Source organism: Stylophora pistillata, chromosome 2 (genome assembly GCF_964205215.1).
Source record: "Stylophora pistillata chromosome 2, jaStyPist1.2, whole genome shotgun sequence".
Lineage (NCBI taxonomy): Eukaryota > Metazoa > Cnidaria > Anthozoa > Scleractinia > Pocilloporidae > Stylophora > Stylophora pistillata.
In genome coordinates, this window is record NC_142520.1 from 49645779 (window position 1) to 49673334 (window position 27556).

At 39.3% G+C, this 27556-nt stretch overlaps 1 protein-coding gene and 1 pseudogene across 1 annotated transcript; both read right to left on the bottom strand.

Moving 5' to 3' along the window:
- Positions 1–352: 352 nt before the first annotated feature.
- On the bottom strand, positions 353–5129 carry LOC148740084 (uncharacterized; annotated as a pseudogene).
- Positions 5130–8285: 3156 nt separating this feature from the next.
- LOC148740085 (uncharacterized) lies at positions 8286–13869 on the bottom strand. The gene is made up of 3 exons (XM_088748152.1): positions 13414–13869; positions 13028–13142; positions 8286–9140 (listed from the first exon to the last, which is right to left on the bottom strand). The coding sequence occupies exons 1-3, from the start codon at positions 13741–13743 to the stop codon at positions 8512–8514; spliced, it is 1074 nt and encodes a 357-aa protein (XP_088604278.1). The 5' UTR covers positions 13744–13869; the 3' UTR covers positions 8286–8511.
- Positions 13870–27556: the final 13687 nt, after the last annotated feature.

Below are 27556 nucleotides of genomic sequence, written 5' to 3' on the forward strand. Positions count from 1 at the left end.
ACCGATTAACTGATTTCACATATCTTGTAACTGTTATATCTGACATCACTAAACAATCATCAATGAATACCTTACATTTCCTTAAAAGATCGATAAGCTGTAAGTCTGACTTAAATTAATTCTAATGGCAATTTGTTGCTTGTACAGATCATAGGATGTTTAAATATTAAAGCGTTGCGACCGAGGTAATGGTCAAGCTATTTAATCTTTGCTGCGAGTGGGGAAAGACGCGCTATTACTGACCATTTTAAAATGCGACATGAAATGAATAATTTCATCTTCTATAAAGTTATTCAGTTCTAAACTAAGTTTGAAACATGAAGAGCTTATTATTATCAACGGATCCATAAGTTCAACGAGTAGGACTGGGGTGGAGCGTTTCCTGTGTTATCATTTTAACCAAAGTCATATTCAGTCTCATGGGATCCGTCGTCAACAAAAGAAGCAGCGTTAGTTTCTGTAATTCCAATCCCATGATCAGCACGCTTACAGCTTTTTCCTCCTCCACCAATCATCATCACCGATCCATCACCACTACCCCAGTCACAGCAGAAGCCGATCTTGTCAGCACTTTGGACGTTTCCACTGCACTCAGCCTGTTGAAACCCGTCTGTTGACTTGTACTGTCCGCCATATTCAACCGTACAATTTCCTAGACAACGATCACTGGCCCAGACTTTGCCATTTCTAAAGTCTCCATAACTTGTGATTTTCGATCGGAATGTTTGTCCACCCAAACAGCTGCCTGTGGTCTGCAACAGAAGGATGTGGCTGGGGTCGTCACTGCGAGTGATATTTATTTCTCTGCCGCTAAGCTACCGAAAGGCTGGTGAGATCATATCGTTGTTCTCTGAAGGGTTGTTAGTTGTTCCAATAGCAGCTTGTTGGTCATACCACCAGTTGCCATCGTCACGCATCCAGTTCTTGTTGTCACTGTTAGAGAATCGATCTATAAGAGTCCATCCCTTAAGACTTGCCGTGATATCACAATAAACCTAACAATACATTGCAAATACGTTTAAATCAAGAAGAGGATAGTTATCATTTGGTTATAAGTTAGGAAACTGATATCATCTCTTAATAGATTTGAAGTGCTCATCGCTTTAAAACCATTCTAATAGCTAGAATTGAAACAGTCACGGGGATGGTGGGAAGTTAATCGCAACACTTCATTCATTGGGAGAGAGGGGTGAGATAGGAATGATGAGAGGAAAAGTAGGAAGGCACCTTTTCAGATTATGATAGATTTTTCTCTTGCGCATGCTCAGAGTCTTTCCTTAGTTCAATTAAGCAACTTTTTAGTTACCATCCTGACTGTGCTTTTGACTGGAAACCAAACTGATGCTACCCATTAAAAAGCAATACTTTCTTGTTGGTATGTTGCACGAAATGTTCTCGGCGAGAAAATTTATGTTCTGTAATCTATGATGTCGCTTGTGAAGCTAAAATGGCGTTCATTGACCTTTCTTTTTTCAGTAAGGTTAAAAAAATCCTGACCCTATTTTAACTTCTTATCTCGCTAAAAAGAGTTTTCATACGGAGAGGGAACAAAAAGCGACGCAAAGAAAAACAAACACACACACAAACACAGAAAAAAATAGTACTAAAGAAATTTATATCTATTCTGAGAGAGGAATGATGCCATCACACTCACAGCATACATCAAATTGTTCACTGTAAGCTCGTAGCTTCCCGAACGTTTCAGCACCTTTTTCTTCAAAATGTCTTCACAGGAATGCCCTGAAAGTCATAAAAAGCAGTTATGAATGACTGACCAAGAAAAAAGATGCAATGACTATGAATGATTTTATTTCTTCATTAAGGTTAATAGTTTTGATTTTTTTTTACGGAGATGCCGACTAGCTACTCCTATTAGGAGCAGGGAGCCAGGGCACATGTGTTGATTATTTGTTTGTTTGTTTGTTTGTTTGTTGGTTGGTGTTATAAGCCTTATTTTGAGTTAAACAGGAACAGGGCATATGTGTTGATTGTTTGTTTGTTTGTTTGTTTATTGGTTGGTGTTATAAGCCTTATTTTGACTTAAACAGGAACAGGGCATAATTGTTGATTGTTTGTTTGTTTGTTTGTTGGTTGGTTGTTGTTATAAGCCTTATTTTGAGTTAAACAGGAACAGGGCATAGGTGTTGATTGTTTGTTTGTTTGTTTGTTGGTTGGTTGGTGTTATAAGCTTTATTTTGAGTTAAACAATAACAGGGCATACGTGTTGATTGTTTGTTTGTTTGTTTGTTGGTTGGTTGGTGTTATAAGCCTTAGTTTGAGTTAAACAGGAACAGGGCATACGTGTTGATTGTTTGTTTGTTTGTTTGTTTGTTGGTTGGTATTATAAGCCTTATTTTGAGTCTCGAGATGTAACATATAGAAAGGAAGATGAGAGTCACAAACAAGCGTGCGCTTGTAAATCTCTATTTAAAAGAACACTTAACTATGCAATAGTTGTTTCTCTTTAATTGCTGGAGTTTTGAATAGTTAAGATCAATGTTTGTAGGTTATTGGCAGTGGCGGATCAAGACCTTTTGCTAAGGAGGTGGCCGTTTTTGTCTGTGTTAACCTGCCGGCTTTTTTTCCCTCTGCGTTTATTTTTCACCCAAATAAGGCGGTGGCGGAGGGGGCGTGACCCTCGATATGCCACTGATTGATGTTGCCTCCATAGCAGATTTTGCTTCTTCAACTGATATGCAATGAGTGTAAGCTAACTGGAATAATCACAAATGAAATTGAATACATACGACACCTTTCCCCCTCAAAACTACTGAAGCGGTTGTTTCTGCTAAATGGAGGCAGTTTTTTTGCGCGACAGATATACTTTGCTTTCTAAAATGAATATGCAATGAGTTTCAGGTCGGTGAATTGAAAGAAAATCAACTTATCCAAAATACCAACAAATTTCCCCTTGACAACTTAGCTCTGTTGTCGTTTCTGCTAATCCGATGAGTTTTCTTGCGTGACAGACATACGTTCCGTCGCTGTTGTTTACAACAGGGTTAAATTCGAGGCAGCCTTGTTCCTCAAAAGCCAGTAATGTACCAGCAGAGTACACGTGACGAGCGCGAGACCATTCGACGCTAGGACGAGGAAAGTCCCCAGCCTCACAACAGAGACTTAATACGGAGCCTTCATCTACGATAACGAAAGGTGGTAGTTTCTTCACAAAGGTCGGTGGCTCTGATGGCAGAATAAAATCGTTACAAAAATTGACATATGATTAATAAAATCGCGTGATGAACAGCAGCCATCCGCAAGAACTTCGGTTTCAAGTAGTAAAAAAACATAGCTTAGATAATAGCAATGACAAACAACTCAAACCTATCATAATATTTGAATTATAAGTTTATCATGTACTCATAATCTCCCCCAAAGTGATCGGCATCAAAGGGGTTAAATTGCTATCTAAACTCACTCAAGGTCGCCGGCTGCTTGTGGAAAGAGAAAAATGCGTATTTGATTTAAAAATTACTGTCACCACTGGTGTTAAAAAAAAAAAAAATATATATATATATATATATATATATATATCCTAAAAAAAAAACAAAAAGTTGGCGACTTATATCCTTACCTTTTACTTGTAAAGTGCTTAAAGCCTCCAGACTTCCGAGACCTGTGTTAGCTGAACACATGTACGACCCAATATGTGACCTTTGTACGCTGTTGATTGGGAGCATACTATATGCTACAGTAGCATCAGACAGAGTACCTCCAAGCTTACGCCACATGATCTTGAGAGTAGTCTGCCCTTGTGCCCAACAGAAAAAAAATTCTGCCGTCTCGTTCACAAAGACTGCCTGAGATATAGCATGCACACTGATCTTGAGTGGAACGACGCATTCTCCTTTTGGTCACTGAATACCAACCAATTCTCGGTTACCTTTGTTCCCTTTAGAGCCAGTGGATACTTTTTTTCCTTGACGACCCTTCGGTCCAGTCTCTCCTTTTAACCCGATTGCTCCAATGGACCCTCTATCGCCTTTTTCGCCTTTTAATCGTTGAGGTCCCACAGGTCCTCTTTTGCAACCTGCGTCTGGAGCCCCGACAGGCTTCAATGGGCCTGGTGGTCCTTTTTTTTCCCAGAACCCCTTTCTCTCCTTTATATCCAGGATACCCAAGGGCTACTGGGGGTCCCTGAGGTCCTGCCTGGCATATACTGTCAGAGGATTTATAAACTTCATCGAAAAAAAAAAAAAGGAAAAAACAAAACATATTCATCCATGCTGGAGCTTGTCATATTATGTGAAAAAAAATATATTTCTGCGTTGGATATAATCTACTTTCAGATGTGAACAGACCATTTGGTGATTCAAGCGCAGATCTCTCAAAAAGCAATCTTTAGTCGCCGTCCCGGGTGGGGTCGGAGGATATTATGGGGATCACGTGGTTTTCAGGGGAAACAAAAGCAGGGAGCAGTGATCGCTAACAGAGTATAAAGAGGGTACTATAAAGAATTGTCAGCCAATAATGGGGATTACAACACTTAAGAGCCCGATAAATTCTATTGTGACACAACCAGACTTTTTTTACCCTTCCCCCCCCCTTCAAGACGACAAACAATCGAGAGATTTAGCACCGCATTTACGTAAAACGGCAAACGTCAGCTTGTCCTTTTACTTATCATGTATAATAGCATGGACCTTGCTGCTTTAGCTTAGCATGTGCTCACGCCATGGTGGATTGAAGGCGCGTCTGTATGACTAACAAAGAATGTTTTTGGTGCCCTTTTTCTGGCACTAAACTTCAATCTACTCCGTGAGAGTAAAACGGAAGAAAACCTTACGTTCACGACAAACGCGTTAAATAACTCGTCACATCCGGCTTGTCACATAACTGGTCAAATAATTCGTTAGGTATACAGGCTGAAGTTATGATCCCACTGTATAGCAAATACAGACCTACTCATCCAGGCAAAATAATGAAACTTCTCGGATGACTACACTATGATCTACATAATACCACAGCCAGAAAAATTTTGGATCAAAGTAAATAGTTTTATGCTTACTTGTGAACGTTTTCGGCTTCTCCTGGGCGTTTTCATCTGCCTTATTCGTCATCTTCATGCGACTTTCAACAGCCAAAATGCGCACTTCGTTCATTTCCGTTCGCTTGTTGATCGTCTCCATTCTCAAGAACAGCGCAACAATCAGTAGAATTGGAATGATAGAAAGAACCGAAGAGCCTTTGCGAAAAACATTGTTCGAGCATTTTATGAGAGGTTTCTTTAAACGTTCCATCTTAGTTTCAATGGGATTGGAGTGAACAGCTTTCCTGTTTAATAAACTCAACTGCTGCGAGATAGGACTTGTTTACTTGAGCGGAAGTTTCGGGCTTCCTGTGTAACTGATATCGTAAAAAAACACGTCCAGGCAAGATGTAAAGTAAACTGCTATCAATTGATTTTTCTTTTATCGTGTCAGGAGGGTAAGAGTTCAGAAACCCGGCCCGACGTCAGAGGGAATCCGGTTTTTAGAATGGAGCATGTAAAGATGAAATAATTTTTTTTTTTTTATTTCATCTTTACATGCTCACTTTGGAGGCTGGTTGGCTACATGTGATGTTTTAATGCATGTGATGCTTTAATGTGACAGCGTGATGCTGTTAGTGAGCTTCTATGCGCTAGCTGATGTTTGGCTGTGTAGCTGCGTGATGCGGTTCCAGTTGCTCACCATAGAGTCTCCTGTAGCTCAGTGGTTAGAGCATCCGACTAGATCACGGAGGGTCGTCGGTTCAAATCCCATCTGGAAACTCGATTTTTCTCTTCTATTAAAAATTGTTTATTTCATCTTTACAAACAAAACAATAATCAAGAAAAGAAAACAGCTGAATAAAGGCTGATAGTTTAGAAAGAAACTGTTTGGGGCTGCGTCGGTGGGAGTAACGAAAGAATTTGGATATATCAACAAAGTTGAAATGGTAAATTGGTCACCGTAACGATTACAAAAGCTGACGTTTCGAGCGTTAGCCCTTCGTGTGAGCGAATAAAGGAATTGTGGGCTGTGTGTGCTTTTAAAGGCAGAAAAGGGAGCTACGTTATTGGTGGGGACATGGCAACGAGAAAAAAAATTAATAAATTAGTGGAATGAAAAGCGTTCATTGATCCCTGTGGGATTTAGACTACCGGTTTGAGAGATGAGCTTTTGTTCAAGATTTTTACGGCTTTCCGTGCCACCTAAGTGCAAGGAAAGACCGCAGATTGCCATATGTTGCTTAGAATGATTAGGTAAATTAAAATGTCTAGCGACTGGTTTCGATGTTTCCTTGTCATTCCTTTCCACGTCTCGAAGGTGTTCTCGGAATCGGTCACCTAGTCTTCTCCCTGTTTCGCCGATGTATATCTTTTTGCAATAAGTGCAAGTTATGCAATATATTACATTGGCGGAGGTGCACGTGAAGTGATCGGTGATCTTAATGGATCGTTTAGGTCCCGATATTTTATCAGTGTTGTAAATGAAAGGAGATGTTCTGCATCGTGCACGAGCGCATTTAAAAGTGCCTGGTTGGTCATTAAACTGAAAAGAACTTCTGACCAAACAATTGCCTATGTTTTTGTGGCGTTTGAATGAAATGAGCGGAAGCTGCGAAAAGATAGTGCTTGTCTCTGGATCGTTTTGAAGTAATTTAAAGTTTTTAAGAATGATGGATTTAACTAAGTGGTTGTGAGGGTGAAACGTGAGAGTGAATGGAATGCGGTCGGAATCTTCCTTATGCGACGTTTGTAGTGCTGAATGTCGATCAATAAGTTGAGCGCGGTGGTAACCCGCTTGAACGACGGAAACAGGGTAACCACGTTTATCGAAGAACTGGCACATTGACTCTGATTTGTGGTGGAAATCAGAGTCATCACTACATAAACGACGAAGTCTTAGAATCTGAGAAAAAGGAATGGAGTTCTTAACGTGAGATGGATGCGAAGACGAATATAACAAGTAATTATGCGAGTCTGTAGGTTTGTAATACACACTAGTGCATAAACCGTAACCTTCAATTGAAACTTTGACGTCTAAAAAGGATAAAGAATTGTCAGAAATTTCCCAAGTATATTTCAGAGCCGGGTGAAAAGAATTGACTACAGTTATGAATTGAGTGAGCTCCTCTCTGGTAGAGGAGGTAGCGCCGATACAGTCGTCGATATAGCGACTGTAGAGTTCAGGTTTGGACCCGTTGTATTGGCTGAAAAATTGATGTTCCACAAAACCTACAAAAAGATTGGCATGGCTAGGTCCCATTTTGGTGCCCATGGCTACATCATTGGTTTGTTTGAAGAAGTTGTTTCCGAATGAAAAACAATTGAGTGTGAGCACTAGTTCGGCTAAGCGTAGTAGTGTTTCAGATTTAGGTTCCTTAACAGTACGTTGATCAAAAAAAAAAATGTTTAAGGGCCAGAAGGCCTTCGCCATTGGGAATGACAGTGTAAAGAGACGTATTATCCATGGTGAAAAGAAGTTTGTTTTGGCCAAGGAAATTAAAGTCTGGAAAAATTTGAAGAGCGTGGTGGCTGTCTTCAATATATGATAGTAAAGTTTTGACGATGGGAGCCATAATTTTGTCTAGATAGCTGGAGATAAGTTCGGTAGGGCAACTGCAAGCTGAGACAATGGGCCGACACGGGTTGTTAGGTTTGCGAATTTTAGGTAAAAAGTAAATACGAGAAGTTCTAGGAGTGGTTATGATGATATTTTTTGCTGTGGCTGGCAATTCTTGTTTAGTTATGAGTTGGTTGATCGTTTTCTTGACGGAGTTTTGATTGCTTGCAGAGAGGTCTTTGTCGACCTTTTGATAAAAAGAGGTGTCAGAAAGTTGCCGCAAAGCTTCTTTTTGGTAGAGGTCGGTGCGCCAAACAACGACTGAGCCGCCCTTATCGGCCGCTTTGATAACTATGTCTTTGCGTTTTCTAAGACTTTTTAGAGCCGACCACTCTTCAGAAGAGAGATTAGAAAATTTGGTAATACAATTCCACTAATTTATTGATGTTTTTCTCGTTGCCATGTCCCCACCAATAACGTAGTTCCAAGTTCTGCCTTTAAATGCACACACAACCCACAATTCCTCTATTCGCTCTGACGAAGGTCTAACGCTCGAAACGTCAGCTTTTGTAATCGTTACGGTGGCCCATTTACCATTTCAACTTTGTTGATATATCCAAAAGAAAACAGCGATACTTATGGCTGTTATGTATACGAAGATGCGACACAATATGACTTGGCCTCGTTTTCAACTCGCCGATTCCACGCTTAATACTTCTCCTCTTTAACAAATCAGATTAAACTCAATGATTCGATTTTAAAGGCATTTAATTTGGTCTCCAGTGAAAATCTAAAGATATTTAAGGATCTTAGCGTTTTACCTGGCGTGATGGTCTACTTATTCTATCTTTGATATGAGAGGGGAAAGGTTCTTTATTACTGATCATTTTAAATTAAATGCTCATTTAACTTGAATCACAAGTCAACCTCCACAAAGCTCTTTAGTACTAAACTAAGTTTGAAAAAAAAGGCCTGATTATTTTTAACGGATCCATAAATTCAATGAGTAGGACTGGGATTGGTTCTTCGTTGTGACAGCATCATAACCAAAGTCATATTCAGTCGCACCTCCACCTTCTTCAACAAAAGAAGCAGCGTCAGTTTCTGTAATTCCAATCCCATGATCAGCACGCTTACAGCTTTTTCCTCCTCCACCAATCATCATCACCGATCCATCACCACTACTCCAGTCACACCAGAAGCCGATCTTGTCAGCACTTTGGATGTTTCCACTGCACTCAGCCTGTTGAAACCCGTCTGTTGACTTGTACTGTCCACCATATTGAACCGAACAGTTTCCAAGACACTGATCACTGGCCCAAACTGTGCCATTTCTAAAGTCGTCATAACTTGTGATTTTGGATCGAAATGTTTGTCCACCCAAACAGTTACCTGTGGTCTGTAATAGAGGAGTGTGACTGGGGTCGTCACTGCGCGTGATCTTTATTTCTTTGCCGCTGACCGACCAAAAGGCTGTTGAGATCATATCGTTGTTCACTGAAGGGTCGTTTGTCGCTCCAATAGCAGCTTTCTGGTCATACCACCAGTTACCATCATCACGCATCCAATTCTTGCCATCGCTGTTTGAGAATCGAGCGATAAGAGTCCAGCCTTCAAAGAAAGCACATTTCTCAACTTTTCTGTCACGATTTTTGATAACAATATGTAAAAAGGTTAGTGTTAGGATAGTTATTTATTATTTTTCCAGCTTGTAAAAAAATTGTGCAGTGGTCTCTCCTTTCTTCTTTTTTTTTTTTTTTTTTCTTGGCGTCAGCAGTAAAGTAATAGGAATTATATTTGTTTTTAATTGTACAATTGTAAATCTCACTACGTATAGGCAATTTACAAATTCTGCTTGAGATTGGCTTATTCAACGCACACACAAAAATCAAATTTGCATCAAATCTGGGTTGTCTCAATTCCTATTTCTACAACATAAGACGTAATATGTTGCTCTAATAGCTATATTTATCATTTTCTTGGTTATGTAAAGTTGCTGCTTTTTGGCAATGCCTATGTCATTCATCATGCCTAAGAACGTAGAGCATTCATCTGAGAAAACGCCAAGGGAGCTCATAGAGAGATTTACAAATTTGACACACGTGAAAGTTGTACTCATTTCGTTAATCAAGTTCCGATATTTTTCTTTTTTACGTACTGCATTGTTGTACAAGTTAGATTGGAAACCAACTGTCAATTATAGAACATATAGGTACTTGGACTGGGTTAGGAAAAGAAGATCTGGGCGATAATTTTCACCAGTTATTATTGAGGGATTTAGAAAACCAGTAACATCTGCATAGATTGAGGAGCTAAAATATATTACAGATTGAAGGGACTTGGCAATAAAGTTAAGGATTGAGTCGTGCCTCCAGGTAAGGCGATCAAGGCATTGTTGACAACCAGCGACAACATGAAGGAGTGACTCAGGATTAAGGCAAAAGGAACAATCAGGACTTTGTTATAATCCCCATCTTACCAAATTCTTACGTGTAGGAAGAGAGTTGTTGATGTAGCGGATGGTAAAGTTGTAAATGTTCTTCGGTAGATGGGACTGGGCCACTGACCAAATAGAATTAACAGATGACAATGAATACTTGATAACATTTGAGAAGAAGAAACCTTGAGATGTTAGGTGTTGTTGCAGTTTATCCTCTTGATTAGAATGGAAGTCCTTAAGAACTTCCTTAGTGGATTTGTACAAATCATATTGAATATTATTGTGACAGCTTGACGATTTCCAGAGAGCTTGAAAGGAATCATTTGGGGACTCTTTTAATGAATTTCGGAGAACTGACTGGCACTGAGTAAATTTGATAGAGGGAGGACAAATACTAAGACCAAATTTATTGCTTTCTAGGGAAACATTGCTCAGCGTTCCAGATATCGGAATATCAAGCCATTTTCGGATGTAGCCATTCACTACAGAGTCGAGATGTTGCGTTATCCAGGTTTTGGATATATTTGCCATGGTGAAATGTCATGACAACTTCGATAGGACATAGCGGCTGTACCGAAGAAGTTTGTGTTTAGGATGCAGTGGCTTTGTATCGATGTCATTCATCAAGATTTGTACAAGAGAAGACAATTCAGATTTTTTTTTGGTTATTAGACATGTTGAAGTCAAAGAAGCGACCTAAGTAACGAAATGATTCACCCATTTCCACACAGGGAATTAGAAATCCATTGATCAACAGCTTGGGTAAATATTGGAGAGATTTAGTGCACAGTTTCCGTATTCCAAAAGTAGAATATCTGTCAACTCTGATCGTCATGTTCAACCAATTACACCATAATATGATATGAAGGTGTTGATTTTCTGATTCTTGACCGCTTATGACAGCGGCATCGTCGGCGAACTGAAACTAGTGAATGGGATAATAACTGTAACAATTTTTCTGGTGACCATGGTGGGGAGGTATTACCCATTGCCGTAAAACGGCTCAACTTTTTAACCGTAAGCCGTAGAGAAAAAACTCGAACTCAATTCAGCTCTTTACAGGATTTTATCGTCCCAACGTTAAAGTAAAAGATTCGTAACCGAAAAAGAAATTGGCCTCTTGGCCAAGCACTGCTAATGAAGGAGACATTACTTTTCAGCTGTTGCAAAACAATATTCCCGTGTCTCAAAAACCGTACATTTTTGTTATTTCATCCTCTCGCTCCCTGTTAAAAAAAAGAAAAAGAGAAACTTTGAAAGCCTGCTACGAGAATTTTGGAACCTAAGAATTTTGTTCTGGCCGCATTATCTAATTTCCTTACGAGCGCCTTTATTGCTGAAATAACCACTTTTCTAATCGCTCTAGATCTATTTCGAGCGATATCTGTTTCGAAATCTTTGTACTTTAAAGCTTTAAGGATGAAAGGTATTCCCTTATGAGGGTATAGCCATGTTGATAAAAGAACATTTCTCGTCTTTTCTGTTTTTAATAATACTACATGGACAGCTTAATTTTTTTCTACGACTTTCTGTATGGGCATATCGTGAAGGATAGATTTCCTAGATTGTAACGAATTGTGAGATGGTCTCGCCTTCCTTCTATTTTTCTTGGCGAAGTTTGAGCCTACAGAATAGGCTGTTATTCCGCGGAGGGAAATATTCATTCAACATTTCGCGGCTGTTTTTCTTTTTTTTTTTTTTTTGAATGAGCTTATGCATCGGATAACGCGCAGAAGGCACTTGAATACTAAATGACGCGGTAAGGGGTAAGGAAGGAGAAACAATTGGCGTTGTTTGTCGCTTTTGCTCCCAGCTGCGTTGGAAAATATGTTGAAGTTTTTTAAACACTTTTGCCGTTGGTGAGGGAGAGAATTTTGATTGTCATGTGATCAAACGGTGGAATTAAAGCGGTACTTGTCAATACGACTATGGGTTCAATTAATCCTCCTCGCTAGTGTAGAAACATGTAATAATAGCTTTCTTTCGATCGGTTTTTTTTCTTTTAATGGCTACTCATCCTTTTTATACAACATCTGTTGACACGACTTACCAAGTTTAATTCTTAAAATCTTGTTTTGAAATTAACAAAGATCCCTGTACGCACAATGGAAGGCTGTAACATATTTTATTACACGACTCGGGCAGTCAGAGGGCCAATAACTAAAATTAACCAATCAAAATGCTCTATTGCCGGTCCAATATTCTCTAAGTATTGGACCGGGCACTGTCCCGAATGGTCCCGAATGATACCGCACTTGTGTACCTTTGGACTTTAGTCGTATAATAAATCTCTTATTAACCAAGCTTGCTCGGGACCGTACTGGAAAAATATCGGCCCTCAGTCTTTTTTGTACGGACCTTGCTGCGCTCGGTCCGTACTGTCAAGACCTCGGGCCGATATTCTCCCAGTACGGCCCTCGCGCTTGGTTAATAAGATATATGAAACGACCGAATGTTTACATTCTCCCATGCCAAGTTATGATCGCAGACGCCTTGAGTGTTAGCTTGCGTCTTTATACATCTGGCGAATTGTGTACGATTGCACAGTTTTCATCACAAATAAAGTAAAAAGTATTCTTGCAAATACTTTCTTTTCAATTGTCAGAGGAAGGGTATGCACAGGGGCGATAACGTACTCACCATCAAAGACACTGGTGAAGCGGCGGAATCATCAAGCGCGCAATTGGTTATTAACGCGTACATGTTCGCTTAATTAAAAGCCACTTTTCTCGCATTTCATACTGAGTGGCGACGGCATACTAATGAACTTTCAGATCATGACTTACGAAGAACAAAATAGACTGTATTTAGACCCGATTCTGCTTTCAATTCCTCCTTTAAAATTTTTGAAATACCGTTGTTATTAATACCGTTGTTGTTAATTTTTGAATTACCGTTGTTCATTTTTCCCCAAAGAATGAAAGAGTTCTGTCTTATTATTAAATGCGCCAGCCAGCTGGATTTGCTTAAAAAGCGGCTAGTTAAATGTTCGGTTCCGTTGAGCGCGCTTATCAGTTTGAACTGTTCGGAACATTTTATTAAAAAAATGCAATCTTACCAATTGTTCGACAGTCATCTCCAGTCCAAGGATGTTCGCAAGAACATGAAAATTTTTTGTTCTTCTCGTGAAACAAACAAGAACCGCCATTACGACAGCCTGTCATGAGACATCCCTAAAAATAACAGACATGTATGGTCGTTTAACAGGCATATTTAACCAAATAGAGTGCAACTCTTCCTGTTTAGCTGTGGTTGTTTTGCGTGTACTTGTAACTAAACAGAACTAAGGGATAAGGGGTAAACGCTCAATAACTCTCGGAAATCTAACTAATATGCATGAAAGTGCCAAGCTCCTTTACCATTGAAATTTTTTTTTTTTTTCTTTTTGTACGCGTTAAAAAAAAATACATGCAAACAAAGGAAAAATCAACAAGAAAACTATACCTTGAGCATCATAGAGAAAGTGAAGCCTTTTTTATCATAAAACTGGGCATTTCTGTCGAGGATCCCATGCTTGTTCAGTTCACAAGTTCCTTTATCGTCCTTTCCGGATGGTTCTTCGAAGTTAGTTGAAGTACACCAGGAGTTTCTGAGGCACGAAAGACTGCATGATATTTGAGTGGGAGATCGAAACTGTTTGACAGCATGACCATCAAGGCGCTTGTTCTCCTTAGTGGTGAATAACGCTGAACGAGAATGCGTCGAGTCTTCTTTAGCGAAAAGGATGGCGATTCCTTGAAATAGGAAGAGGAAGAAACTTTCCATGACCGCCATTTCTAAAACATATCATCAACTGAGTCAGATCGTTGACGCAGGTGTCAGTTTTATTGGAAGTTGAAACAGTACAACAACATTGGCCAATTCTTATTTATCGACGTTGAACAAATTTAAAGAGAGAGGGCACATGCGGTAATCTAATAAATGAATATTTGCTAGCTTTCTGTGTAAGATGGAATCGACGTAACGTCGAAACGTAACGTCGAAAATCGACGCTTTGAACAAGTCCAGGCGAGATGTAAAGTGGACTACAATTAACTGATTTTTCTGCCATCGAGTCAGGAGAGTAAGAAAACCAACAGCCCGATTATTTCCCCCCGAGTAAATCCTGCCATTTAAAACAATTTGACGAGAGACTTCTGGCCTGTCCTGATCTCGCTCACTAATCTAGCTTCCCGTTTCCCTTTCATATCAAATTTGCACAGTTCAAATGTGAAACAAAGGGTCTCGCACGACTGATAGAAAGGAAGAAGAGATAATAAGGCCCAAAATTTGAAAAATATGTTAAGACATCATCTCGGCTCGGGACTTTTTTAAACTCTTAAGTCTTCAAATTACAGCTGATTTATTCCCATCGCAGACCGGGAATAAAAATTCGTAAAACTAAGAAAAGTTATGGGTTGAAATAAGAATTTTTTATTTTGGCTGCTGTAGTTTGCTTTCCTTGAATTTTTTCCATAAACATTTAAATTCACCAGCTCGTTTTAGAGATAATTTTGATCCAGAAAAATACACGATGGTGTTTGGATGCCTTAATTTGATATTCCAGAAGAGAAGAGAGGAAGTGAATCTCGGATGACTTCGATAAAAATGACTCCAATTATTAACCATACTACAAGAGAAAATAACTTAGAGTCTCATTATTTTCTCTGACCATACTGATTTTTCAAGAAATTAGAGTCTGCTTAGGGCTCGGACTTTTCACGGCATTCAACTTGGTCAACTTAGGGTTGGTTAGTCTGTAACCATATCAAGTTTGAGTATGACAGCAATCTTCGCAGCTTGAACACTAAAAATAAGCAATAGTGAAAATAAGGCCTGTACGGGATTTGAGCCCCTGACGTCTGTTCATTATTGCGCAGATCGCTTTCATATTCACTTCTTTTAACCACAGCTCACGTATATGATTTTCACATATTCACAAACGTTGACATGTCAAGTTTATCACTTGAGATGTTTATGGGAAAATATCCGTTATAACATGCGATTGATTTTCTCACTCATGCCATCATTTTAGAGTGTGTTGCGAAAAATCAGGATAGTAACATGGTAATTAACTTATGACTAAACATCAGAACAGAAAAAGGGAATGGTGTAAGTTCGAGACTCTCAGTCTTGTAAGTCGAGGAGGCACATGCTTTCGTAAAACATATTTTTTAATAAATTATGCCTTTAATAAACTGGTATTGCGTTCTTCAGAAAGATCACCACAAGATGCTTACGGCCACTGTTGGTAAAATGTTAATTGCAAGGATGGTCTTCATTTGTCCGAAGAAAACTATTTCTAAGACTTGTTCCCCCACCGTCCCAGACTCTCTCGAATTTAGAGCAAGACTTGAGTCGAGCTATTGGAGCTAAAAACTGATAAAAGGTAATCACCATAAATTGTTACTAGATTTGAATTGTGATGATGAAAAGAGAAACAGTCTTGATTTGTCATATTGAGTTCCCCTTTATGTCAAAGTAAACTGTTTTTGCTTTTTATTCATTTGTCATATAATCTATTTCTTCTTGTAAATATTCATTTATTCATGCCAATCAAATAAACAAATGTTCGATAGAGCTTCAGCATTTTCTCGATCAAATAAAGAATGAATATATTAAACATGTTTTCAGTTAATTTGTCTTTGACATCACATCACTGACCGATCATTAATGAATACTTCACATTTTTCTTGAAAAGGTGAGTTGTGAGTCTGATTTAAATTAACTCTACGGTCGATGAATTTGTCGAAAAATTCAATGACAATTTTTCTTGTTTTGTTTTCTTATCAGTTTTTGTTTTTGTTTTTGTTTTTGTTTTTTTTTTGCTGAAACGCTAAGGAAAATGGCAATTTGTTGCCAATGGAGGTCTGAGATGAGAAGATCTTAAGATCTTTCCTACATTCAAAATGTTCAACTAACTTGGATCAGAATGTGAAAATAAATGAGTAATATCCTCCTTTCAAAAGTTCTGCTGTTCCTAACTAAGTTTGAAAAAATAAACATCTGGTCATTAGCGGATCCATAAGTTCAACGAGTAAGACTGGGGTGGAGCGCGTCCTGTTAGATCATCATAACCAAAGTCATATTCAGTGTCGCTGGTTCCGAGGTCAACAAAAGAAGCAGCGGCAGTTTCTGTGATTCCAATCCCATGATCTGCACGTGCACGCTACTTCCTCCTCCACCAATCATCATCACTGATCCATCACCATCACTCCAGTCACACCAGAAGCCGATCTTGTTGGCGCTTCGGATGTTTCCACTGCATTCCTCCACCATAGTGAACCGTACAACTTCCTAGACGCTGATCACTTGACCAGACTTTGCCATTTCTAAAATCGCCATAACTTGTGATTTTACATCGGAATGTCTGTCCACCCAAACAGTTATCTATGGTCTGTCACAGAGGGGTGTGACTGGGGTCGTCACCGCGCGTGATCTTTATTTTCTTGCCGCTGATCGTCCAAAAGGCTGTTGAGATCATATCTTTGTTTACTGAAGGGTTGTTTGTTGCTCCAGTGGCAATTTGCTGGTCATATCACCATCCACCATCGTTACCCATTTAATTCTTGTTTGAGAATCGAGCGATAAGAGCCCAGCCTACAGTGAAAGAAAAGTCCTTTCCTTTTCTTTTACTGATAGCAATGTTTGGACAGTTTAATCTTGTTTCTAAGTGTTTCTAGATGGTCATATCGCAAAGGATAGTTATTTATTCTTTTCCAAGCTTGTAACGAGTTTTGCAATGATATCGCCCTTCTCCTTTTCTTGGTGTTATTATTAAACAAATTAACCGTAATTTTTTTTTCTTGTGACCACAAAGTAAATATATCAATCGTAGACGAGAGTCTAATTCTAAAAGATGAAATCATTGAGTATTCAAAACTCGTGGAGAGAAAAATAGTTATAGTTTAGCTAATAAACTGACTCTAAGTAGTGTGAACGTGACTAACAGATTAAGAACAAATAAGCTTTAACCATATATGTTTTTCCATTTCCAAACAATCCGCTCTTACAGGAACAACTGAAAGAGCCATAAGTGTTCTGCCAGTTTGCATTGACGTCACAGGGCCAGAGGCAAGCACTGCACTCGGCAATATCTGAGGAATATACCATAACGGCAGGAAAGCGGTAAACAACCAAGCTTTGAACCAGTCTATGGCTGTGGAAGTAAATTACACCGTCAGTTAAGTTTGAAGCAGTAAAAGTACACTAAAATTGTATCTTACCTGTTTCACAATATTCCCCAGTATATCCTTTCGCTCAAATACAGATGTAACTGTTCTTCTCGTACTGTGCAGTGCATTTCCCATTATTCGGACAAGGCCAACTGATACACTGAGACTAAAGAAAACATAACAGTAAGAAAGAAACGCGGAAGATGTGGCATCCGCTCGACCAACACAGGTCGCCATTCATAGTATATATCAGCAGCAGCCGTCTTTACAAGTAGAGTCAGTATCTATTAGAAGTTCGCTAATACCCAAAAACCTTTATAAGTCTTAAGATCAAATAACCCCTCACCCTATTTCTGCTAGAACTCCACTCCACACGCATGCAATCGTGTGTAATTCCTATCCTTTTCCTTTTAAAAGAAGCAGAGTGAACAACAACTTACTGCGATACTATATATAGTGATGATGACCCTGACTGGGGATGAGCTTGTCTGAGTTGTTGTAGATGTCCGATGGGAGCAATTCACACAGAACTTTGCCAGTGATCTCATGAAATGCAGCCAGGTTAAAAGAGAAACATGAAGGGGTATTGACACAAGCTAATCCACATTCGCTGCCTTTTAGAACATGATCCGAACCAATAGCAGTGATGTTGAGGTAGGAAAACTTGTGAGCTTTAAATGCGGCATAAGCTATTCCTTTATCTGAGATACTTAATTCTCTGATTGCTATTCTTCCAAATAACCAGTTCTAGAGGTTTGTTAACGACAAAAACGATTACATGTTATCGCTTTTTTTTTTCTAACGGTTTTTCGTCTTTACTGATATCGATGGAGTGAGGCAAGGTGTTCTTTTCCTCAAACAAAGCATTAAAACAAGCCAACTTATCGGCAAAAATATATTGACGCAGCATTTGTGTATTTTGTTGTAAGCATTTGACTTTTTAACTGATAAACGTAGTAAAGGGTTCTTGGAAAGGAAGAAGTAAAGACAGCAGAGTGAAAATAACTCTCAAAAAAGAAACAACAACTTTGATTTTAAAGTTACAAGACATGTTTCGACATTCTCATGTCATCTTTAGTTGCAAATGAGCATTTAACTGTTGTACATTTGATTTTATATTAAGGTACGTTACAAACTACGTGTCAGGGCTTACGTTATATTTGAATATTAAAAACGCGAAAAATGTAAATAGCGCGCGCTTGACTAGATCAAAACATAAATAAATAAATAAATAAATAAATAATAAAAATAAATTAAAAGACCAAGGAAAAACATAATGAAAAGGAAAGAGACAATTTTAGATGTTTCAATTGCTGATTAAGGATAGGTTTTTCCCACCTAATATGCAACGCCTCTTTGATCTTAATTTGGTATTTTGAAGGGGCAGAATCTAAGATCGTGAAACATTCAGTATCACAAGAGTCAAGGCAAGCCCTTCATGATTGCAGATGCTTGTAAATATGCGAAGTTTTGTCCGACAAGTGGTGCTCACGAACTCGTGTACAAATGTGGCGAGTGGTCTCACCAATATAACTGACATTACAGTCAGCACATGAAAATTTATATATGACACGCGAACGTAGACCTAGCGGTACTGAATCTTTCACACTGAACATGTTTCTGAGTTTAAACGTACTGAAGACTAACTTAGCACCTAAATCAGCTCTACAATAACGTTTGAGTAGTTGTCTTAACTTAGTCTGAGCGATGTTCGAAAACCGACCAACATAGGGAAGTTTATAATAGTGCGCAGAAGGTTTACCGGAGTTGGAAGAGGCGTTCTGCCCAGTAGGAGAAGGATTATTTTTCTTCGCTAGAAACCTGCAAATGATCTTGTCTATGACCCAAGATGGAAAACAATTTTTCCTTAGCGAGAAAATAAGTTTCTTGACATCCAGATGAAAGCCAACCCAGGAATTATTGATCTTATATGCTCTGTCAATCAACGTTCTGACTAAAGCTAATTTGTAAATCAAAGGGGCGAAGCTGAAATAATTAGTAAGAAGACCAGTAAACGTCTTCTTGCGACATACACTGGTGACGATGGATGTATGATTTTTGTCTAACAATAGGTCTAAAAACGATAATTTCTTATCAATTTCCTGTTCCATTGTGAAACGAATACTAGGATGCATTGCGTTGATATAATCAAAGAACACGAGCGCGTCCTCCTCGCTATTGAACAAACAAAAGGTGTCATCAACATAGCGTCTGTTGAACAGAACTTCAGAGAATGAATAGTTATCTAGCCAGTTTTTTTCATGATGTCCCATAAAGAGGTTTGCAAGTACTGGAGCAAGTGGGGACCTCATGGCAACCCCATCTATTTGATCATAAAACACATCCTTAAACAAGAAACCAGTCTCTGCTGTTGCGAAGGTAAAAAGCGTTTTTAGGTCAGCGGCGTTTATCTTAAGACCAGGGTTACCTTGATCAATGTATCTGATCGCCAGATCGATGCATTCATTAAGAGGTATACTAGTGAACAAACTCTCAACATCGAAAGATACCATGAACCTCCCTGAGGTGATAACTGGTTGATTTCATGTACAAAAGAAAACTTGTCGCGGACGTTGTATTCACACGGGACATGTGGCTCTAGAAGATTACAAAGGAACTTAGATAAATTGTAATTATAGATACCTATTGAAGATACTATGGGTCGAAAAGGAGGTGTTTCATTAGGCTGCTGAGCATTGTGCATTTTAGGTAGCCCATAAAACCTGACTGGTTGAGATACTCTTGTGATACTGAATGTCTCACGATCTTAGATTCTGCCGCTGCAAAATACCAAATTAAGATCAAAGAGGCGTTGCATATCAAGTGGGAAAAACCTATCCTTAATCAGCAATTGAAACATCTAAAATTGTCTCTTTCCTTTTAATTATGTTGTTCCTTGGTCTTTTAATTTATTTTTATTATTTATTTATTTATTTATTTTTTTATTTTTTGATCTAGTCAACCGCGCGCTATTTACATTTTTCGCGTTTTTAACATTCACATGTAACGTAAGCCCTGACACGTAGTTTTTAACGTACCTTAAAATAAATTCAAATGTACAACAGTTAAATGCTCATTTGCAACTGAAGATGACATGAGAATGTCGAAACATGTCTTGTAAATTTAAACTTAAAGTTGTTGTTTCTTTTTTGAGAGTTAAAGGAAAGGAAGTTTAAACAGTCCCCTAAATTGACCGGAAACCTGTAATTAGTAGCCTTGAGGAAAGGTTGTATTTTCATGATTTAGTAAATTGCATGAAACACGAATGTATCTTAATAAAACAAATAGACGAAGAGTAGTAACGGAACAGCCGGTATCAATATAGCAGGTGAAATGCATGCCTTGATTGCATTGTTAACTTTTTCCTGGGTTTAAAAGCCAATAGTTTTCTTAAACTAAGTTTGAATTTCTTGTTTTGTCCACTTATTTTCGTGGCCTATTGTTGGTCCATCAACCTTTGTGCGTAGGTACCGTAATGTTTCGACTGAGCGCCCTCCTTCCAATAAGTTTCCCCTCTCTAATAAGCGCCTCAACCTCAATTGTTTTTTTTTTGTTGTAACAAGCGCCTCTATTCTAAAAGGCACCCCTATTTTGAATGCACCCTCGTTTGGGTAAGCGTCCCCATAGCTTAAGCGCCCCTTTTCCAATAAACGCTCTTATTCTGTTTCAGGCCGATAGCATTGTACAGAGTAGATGTACATTGAGATCAGCCGTGGTCCATCTTCCTTTAATTGGTCACTTAAAGTCCTATCACAAAAACATAGGTCTTGGTCTCAGTTCCTCAACTATTATGTGGCCGTGAGTACACAGTTCCTTGAAACGAAAGATCCCGTCTTAAAATTTTGTGACGATTGCTTGGCTATAGTCGTTTAAGCGATGAATGATCCAAGGAAAACAAGTTCGTTCAGTTTCCAATCTTTTTGTATCCATTTCAAATAAAAATATAACTTTGTTTTACATTCGGCTGTTTCTCCAAAAAAAAAAAAAAACTGAAATATGCAACCTTTTTCCAATAAGTGCCCAACACTCAAGGTCTTAAAATAGCTGAGGAGAGTGCGCTACCTCCCGCACTACAGTCCAGCGCTCTAGCCATTAAGCTAACCATGACTGATCAATCACCACCACCCCAGTCACACCAGAAGCCGATCTTGTTTGCGCTTTGGACGTTTTCATTGCACTCAGCCCGTGGGTACCCGTTTCTTGACTTGTACTGTCCACCATATTGAACCGCACAACTTCCCAGACACCGATAATTTCTCGAAAAGTACTAATGGCAATTATTTGCTGCTTCTACAGATCATAGGATGCTTAAAAATTAAAGCGTTGCGGCCGGGGTGGTGGTCAAGTTATTCTGTCTTTAATGTGCTACGAGAGGGGAAAGAAGCGTATTTACTGATCATTTTAAAATGTTCATCTAGCTTGGATTACAATGTGACATTAAACGAATAATTTGATCCTCTACAAAGTTCTTCAGTTCAAAACTAAGTTGGAAAAATGAAGAGCTGAATATTTTTAACGGATCCATAGGTTCAACGAATAGGACTGTGATGGAGCGTTTCCTGTGAGAGCATCAATACCAAAGTCATATTCAGTGTCGCTGGTTCCGGGGTCAACAAAAGAAGCATCGCCAGCTTCTGTGATTCCAATCCTATGAACTACACGTGCACAGCTACTATCTCCTCCAACAATCATCATCACTGATCCATCACCAGTACTCCAGTCACGCCAGAAGCCGATCTTGTTTGCGCTTTGAATGTTTCCATTGTACTCAGCCTGTTGAAACCCGTCTGTTCACTTGTACTGTCCACCATACTGAACCGTGCAACTTCCCAGACACCGATCACTGGACCAGACTTTGCCATTTCTAAAGTCGCCATAACTTGTGATTTTGGATCGGAATGTTTGTCCGCCCAAACAGTTACCCGTGGTCTGTAAAAGAGGGGTGTGGCTGGAGTCTCCACTGCGCGTGATTTTTATTTCGCTACCGCTGACCGACCAAAAGGCTGTTGAGATCATATCTTTGTTCACTGAAGGGTTGTTTGTTGCTCCAGTGGCAATTTGCTGGTCATACCACCACTTACCATGATCACGTATCCAATTCTTGTCATCGCTGTTTGAGAATCGAGCGATAAGAGTCCAGCTTGCAAAGAAAGAACATTTCCTATCTTTTCTGTTTCTAATATCAATGTATGGATAGTTTAATCTTATTTCTAAGTCTTTCTGGACGGCCATATCGAAAAGGATAGTAATTTATTCTTTTTCTAGCTTGTAACTAGTTGTGCAATAGTTTCAACCTTCTTCTGTTTTTCTTGGCGTAATTATTAAAATAAATTAACCATGAAAACTTTTCTGGTGACTACAAAGGAAATATATTTATAAAAGATAAAACTATTAAGTTGGCAAAACTCGTAGGGAGGAAATAGTTATAGCTTAACTAATTAACTGACTCTAAGTCATGTGACTAACATATTAAGAACAAATAGTGTTACTCATACATGTTTTTCTACTTTTACAAGAACAGTTGTAGGAGCCATAAGGGTTCTGGCAATTGGCGGTAACGTCAAAAGGCCAGAGGGAAGCATTGAACTCGTCAATAACTGAAGGAAAATGGAAATTAACCTTTGGGTAAATTTACAAGAGAATTTGGAAATCAATGATAACAATAGGAAAGCGGCAAGCAGCTGAAATTTGAGGCGCTATCTGATTGTGGAGGGGAATTACACCATCAGTTAAGTATGAAGCAGTCATGTAAATGTACACTAAATTTTGTTTCATCAATTACACAATGTCCCCATTTGTATGGTTCACGCAAACGCAGACGTAGCTGTATTTCTTCTCCTAATGTTTTACATTCTTCTGACTAACAGATCAGCAACAAATAGGGTTTGCCTGTACATGTTTTGCCATTCCCAATAAATCCGCTTTTACAGGAACAACTGTAGGAGCCGTTAGTGTTGTGCCAGTCTGCATTAATGTCACAAGGCCGAATGGAAGTACTGCACTTGTCAATTTCTGGAAGGGAAAAACGATATTAATTTTTGGCTAAATGAACTAGAGAGTTTGGAAGTATACGTTAACGACAGGGATGCGCTAAACCACTAAGCTCTGAGTCATTTTCCGGTCGTGAGAGAGAAATATAATGTTAGAGAGCTGGAGCTTCATAATGGCCGGTTGGTTGTGTTCATCTGGGTCTGTGGTGATTTACCTCGTAACTTGTCTAATGGCACTCCATTTCTCAAGAAGGCTCCAAATACTTACGGAAGATGGTCACCTTTCGCGTTTGGAAGCTGGTAGGTACGCAACTAAATGAGAGTAAACTGTTCTTCCTTCTGACAAGACAAGCCGCGTCTCGAGCCGGGATCGAAGATGGCGGCAAGTTTAAAATTTCTTCTTTCCACACGGCTTATTGATGTCACCTTAGCCGCAAGCTTAATTGTCCTGGCAAAAGATGTATCACCGAATCCCGGGCAAGCTTTTGCTCCTCCTTGCAGTACGAAAGGCTTAAGAATTTATCATCTAAATATCCACAGTCAGGGTTTACGAAACTAACTAGATGAACTACGCCTATCTTTTTAATTATCGTAAACCCTACATTATTTCTTTAACCGAAACATGGCTTTTCGCAAGCTGGACGCCGGAGTTCCATACAAGTATTATTTTTTCAAACGCGTCTTGCATTTGGTATTCATGGCACGGTGAGATGTTTTCCCACCTCTAATTGACTGTAATTCAGGTGATCATATTGTACGCGAAGTCGTGCGTGCCGCATTGTAAAGATCACTGTTTCAAAATTTCCCATGCCGAAAACTTGAACCTTCCGCCACTGTTTACTCTTTTGGGAGTCGCCTCGCGGTTAACTTCGCTAAGTGCTGACGGCAAACCCCGCCGAATTTTCAAATATATTCCGTTGTCAGTGTCACGTAACTGTGAGTGTGGCTAACCTTCGCTGTACGATTGATAGATCAGGACGATGGATCAAAGCGAGGTGTCACTGCGGGGACGGGGTAAATATTGTACATAAATTGACCGTACCACTATCAGTAGAGATAAAATTGACGTTAGACCCAAGCTTCTTGCGCGGCCGTGTCCCGCTTTGCACGTCAAGGCATTGGTAGAAAGAAAGAAACTTGGAAATGATTGTAGAAAACGCTCGCTTTCAGCGTAATGCGCGGAGATTTTTGGAATTGAGACACTTTCCAGGGTGCAATGATCTCGGATCGTAAGTTGTGGATAAAAAAAAAAAAAAAATTGCCGAATAGATTGATTTTCTGGGCGCAAACCGCCTCCGCCTGGACAACGGTCGAAATCGTAGTGTGCAGCCTTCAACTTCGTCTGATGACAGGAAAAACGTACAGTGATGGCAAAGCAAGCCCAAAATAGCAGAAATCGCCAAAAAACACAACAAACACGCAAGGAATGAATAAGTTTCATTAATCTAACGTGTAAAATGTTCATATTTCGGAATATTTAGTTTTTTAAAAGGACCATATTTTGTTTTCCATACTGTTCCTTGTAACGCATTCAAATTCTCAACGGTTGCTCGCGTAACATAACGCTGCGTTAGACAACGCGTGGCGCTTTCAAGAAATAATCGTTCGCTTTTGCTCGAGACGTGAACTTGGGACGCCTGTGCTTTCTCTGGTGGGGTTTTTTACGAAAATAGAAAGTTACGTGATCACTTCACTTCCACTGCCGCCATATTGAATTATCTGTAATACGATATACCTCTGACATTTCAGAACAGGCTGGAAATGTCCCCGATTTCTGGTGATGAATTTTGGAATAAATCTTGCTTTTTTATCGCGTCAATTTGACGAGCAACCTCTGGCCTGTATTAATCTTGCACGCAGATCTTCTCTTTCCCTTTTAAATCAAATTAGTGCTTTTCATGAAAGGGATATGGGGTCTCGCACAATGCATAGAAAAAAAGAAAAATAAAAACTTAAGATTAGAAGGAAAAAAGAAAAAGAAAAACTAAGTCAAAGCGACACGCGTTTTCAAAAACCTCTTCAACTTCATCCTCCTTACAATAAGTTGGTATTGTCTTCTTCTGAAAGATCACCGCGTGACTCCTTAGCACAACATTTACGGCCACTGTTAGCATAAATATTTGTTCAACAATGGTTACCGATTGCCCATTTTGATTTTTTGATCTGAGTTAACAAAACAATCAGAAACCGTATAATCCACGCATTCGTTGGGTATGTGCCGCTGGCTTCTCAGAACCCTACCTAATACTAAACCCCATCTTGGACACTTTTGAGAAAATGTAACATCTTTTAAGCCACGAATCTTCCCATTTTTTTTAAATCCGTAATTACCAGAAATTTCGTAACCTCAAAATCCCGAAAATGTGCGATCCATTCGGGTAAGTCTATTTAAAATGCACCTTCCTTTTAGTCAATTCAGTAGTGAAAAATGCGACGCCATTCAGAATTAAGCAAGGAGCTGTAATCGGAGACTAAATCTATTGTTTAGTTGTCTCGCTGGGGTCCAGATTTTAGTCCCAGCCCACCTCCTCCACTATACATATTTTCCTTTTTCCTCGGTTGACACATTCGTACATAACTTGAACATAATAACAAAGGGGTGGCGAAAGGTCCTTCAAAAACTCTGGGTCTCGCAAAATTTTAGTCGAGTTTCGTAGGTCTCGCAGTCTCGTTTTTTCAGCGGTTACGTGCGTCTCGCAGACTCGTGTTTTATACGAAGGTGTCTTGGAGTCTCGATTTTTTGCAAGGCTAAGGGTCTCGAAGTCCCGATTCGTTTGTTTGTTTCCTTAAAGTGACGTCTTTTCGTCACTTGATATTGAATAAATTAAAGAAACTTTCAATTTCCGAGAAAAAGTCAATCCTAACTTCTCCTAATTCTCTGAACTCAACAAAAAGCTAGAAAACTTATCGCAACGTCACTTTGGCGCCAGGAAAAAAAAAACAAAAAAAAAAAAAAAAAAAAAACAGTTATTTATTCTAGGGTATCATAACGTAGTGTTATAGTCGAATTTCCAGTTCCAGTTCTTCCCTTCGGCTCTAATTTTCCCTCTATCTTCTGATAAAAACATGAAATTAAATTGAAATAAGCAAATAAGTAAAAAAGTACTATGCTTAATAGACCCTTAGTCAAATACTTAGTTTGAATTAACTTTGTTTTCTACAAATATTAATCTTTTAAATATTGACTTTCGTTTCCTGTGTACGTAGCTGGTGGTTTTGATTTCCCCGCTTTCGAAGCTATCGCCGGAAAGCGATCGAGTGTATGGGTGAGTTTTGATTTCGACCTATTTTGCCAACTTTGGCCATCTCGTGCAAACAATCCCAGGTAAAACCACCATCAGTGCGACTTAATTGCGGACTAGATCTTTCATAGCTAGCTATAGTAGCTTACAGATATAGTACCGCGGGACTTGACTGGCTAAGCGTGGCGTGGTTGTTTTCGCGAGGCTGGGATTGAAGTTTTACTGGTAGACTAACGGCAAATTGTCGGCATGCTCATAAAAAAACAACATTTATAGATTATTTACGCGATTCGTGCTTTCGCTTCCGATGAGAAAAAGAAGACCTTATGCCCATTTCGGTTTTTCCAGTGTTTTGAACGCTTCCACCTCAACTGAGTTCAAACCCCGTGGGGGGGAGGGGAATCCCAAATGAAACAGACGGGGATGCTCGTCGTCTCGCCTAGAGGTGTAAAGTTTGGATTTTGTTCTCGCTTAGGGTATTCCAGGCAAAGCGCCAATATTTTAAGCCGACAAGGTCTCGTTTAGGGTTCTGCGAGGAAATACAGAATTGCGCGAAGAGAAACAGATTTAAATTTTCGTTTTAACTTGTTTTGTTTAACCTATTACCTCAACATTAACCAGTTTTCTATTTTACGAAGTGCCAAAGAGACAATGCATGAACATTAGCGGTCTCTCTTGGGGGTCAAGATTTGCTTAAGCCACGCCCAGATGGTCTGCTTTAGGGGTTAAATTGAAAATTTCCGACTAGCATCCCCGTCTGTTTCATATGGGAGTCCCTCCCCGGGGTTCAAACACGACCGCGCGTTCTTTCTGACGACTTCCAGACAACTTTAGTTGTAAGTGACAACGCGTCAGTCAAAACAAAATCAAAGGGAAACAACCAGGCGCAACCTCCTAGACGGAAATTAGGTCATGGCCAGGAAAAAAAATAGAATTTGTTCACTGTTGACAGATTTTCAGATCTGATGTTTCGTAGAAGGGTTTACAACAAAAGGATCCTAAGTGAGACTTTTGTACAAGCTCATTCTAGCTCATTCTCATAGCCTTCTGGGGCTCGCAATTTAAGAGTCTGAACATCTCGCGCTCGCACTCAAAACCCTTTGAAGTCTCGGTTTCGCAATCTAAAAAGTCAAAATGTCTCGGGCTTGCAAAGAAAAACACTGGTCGCCTTCTCGCAAGGTCTCGCGTTCACCATTCGCCA

Bases quoted from the DNA above. Each gene is read 5' to 3' on its own strand.
- LOC148740085 (XM_088748152.1), bottom strand. From the start codon at position 13,743: ATGGCGGTCATGGAAAGTTTCTTCCTCTTCCTATTTCAAGGAATCGCC. The intron at 13,143-13,413 runs GTATAGTTTTCT...TGTTATTTTTAG, and splicing joins CTTTCTCTATGATGCTCAAG to GGATGTCTCATGACAGGCTG. The intron at 9,141-13,027 runs GTAAGATTGCAT...CTTTCTTTGAAG, and splicing joins AGATGACTGTCGAACAATTG to GCTGGACTCTTATCGCTCGA.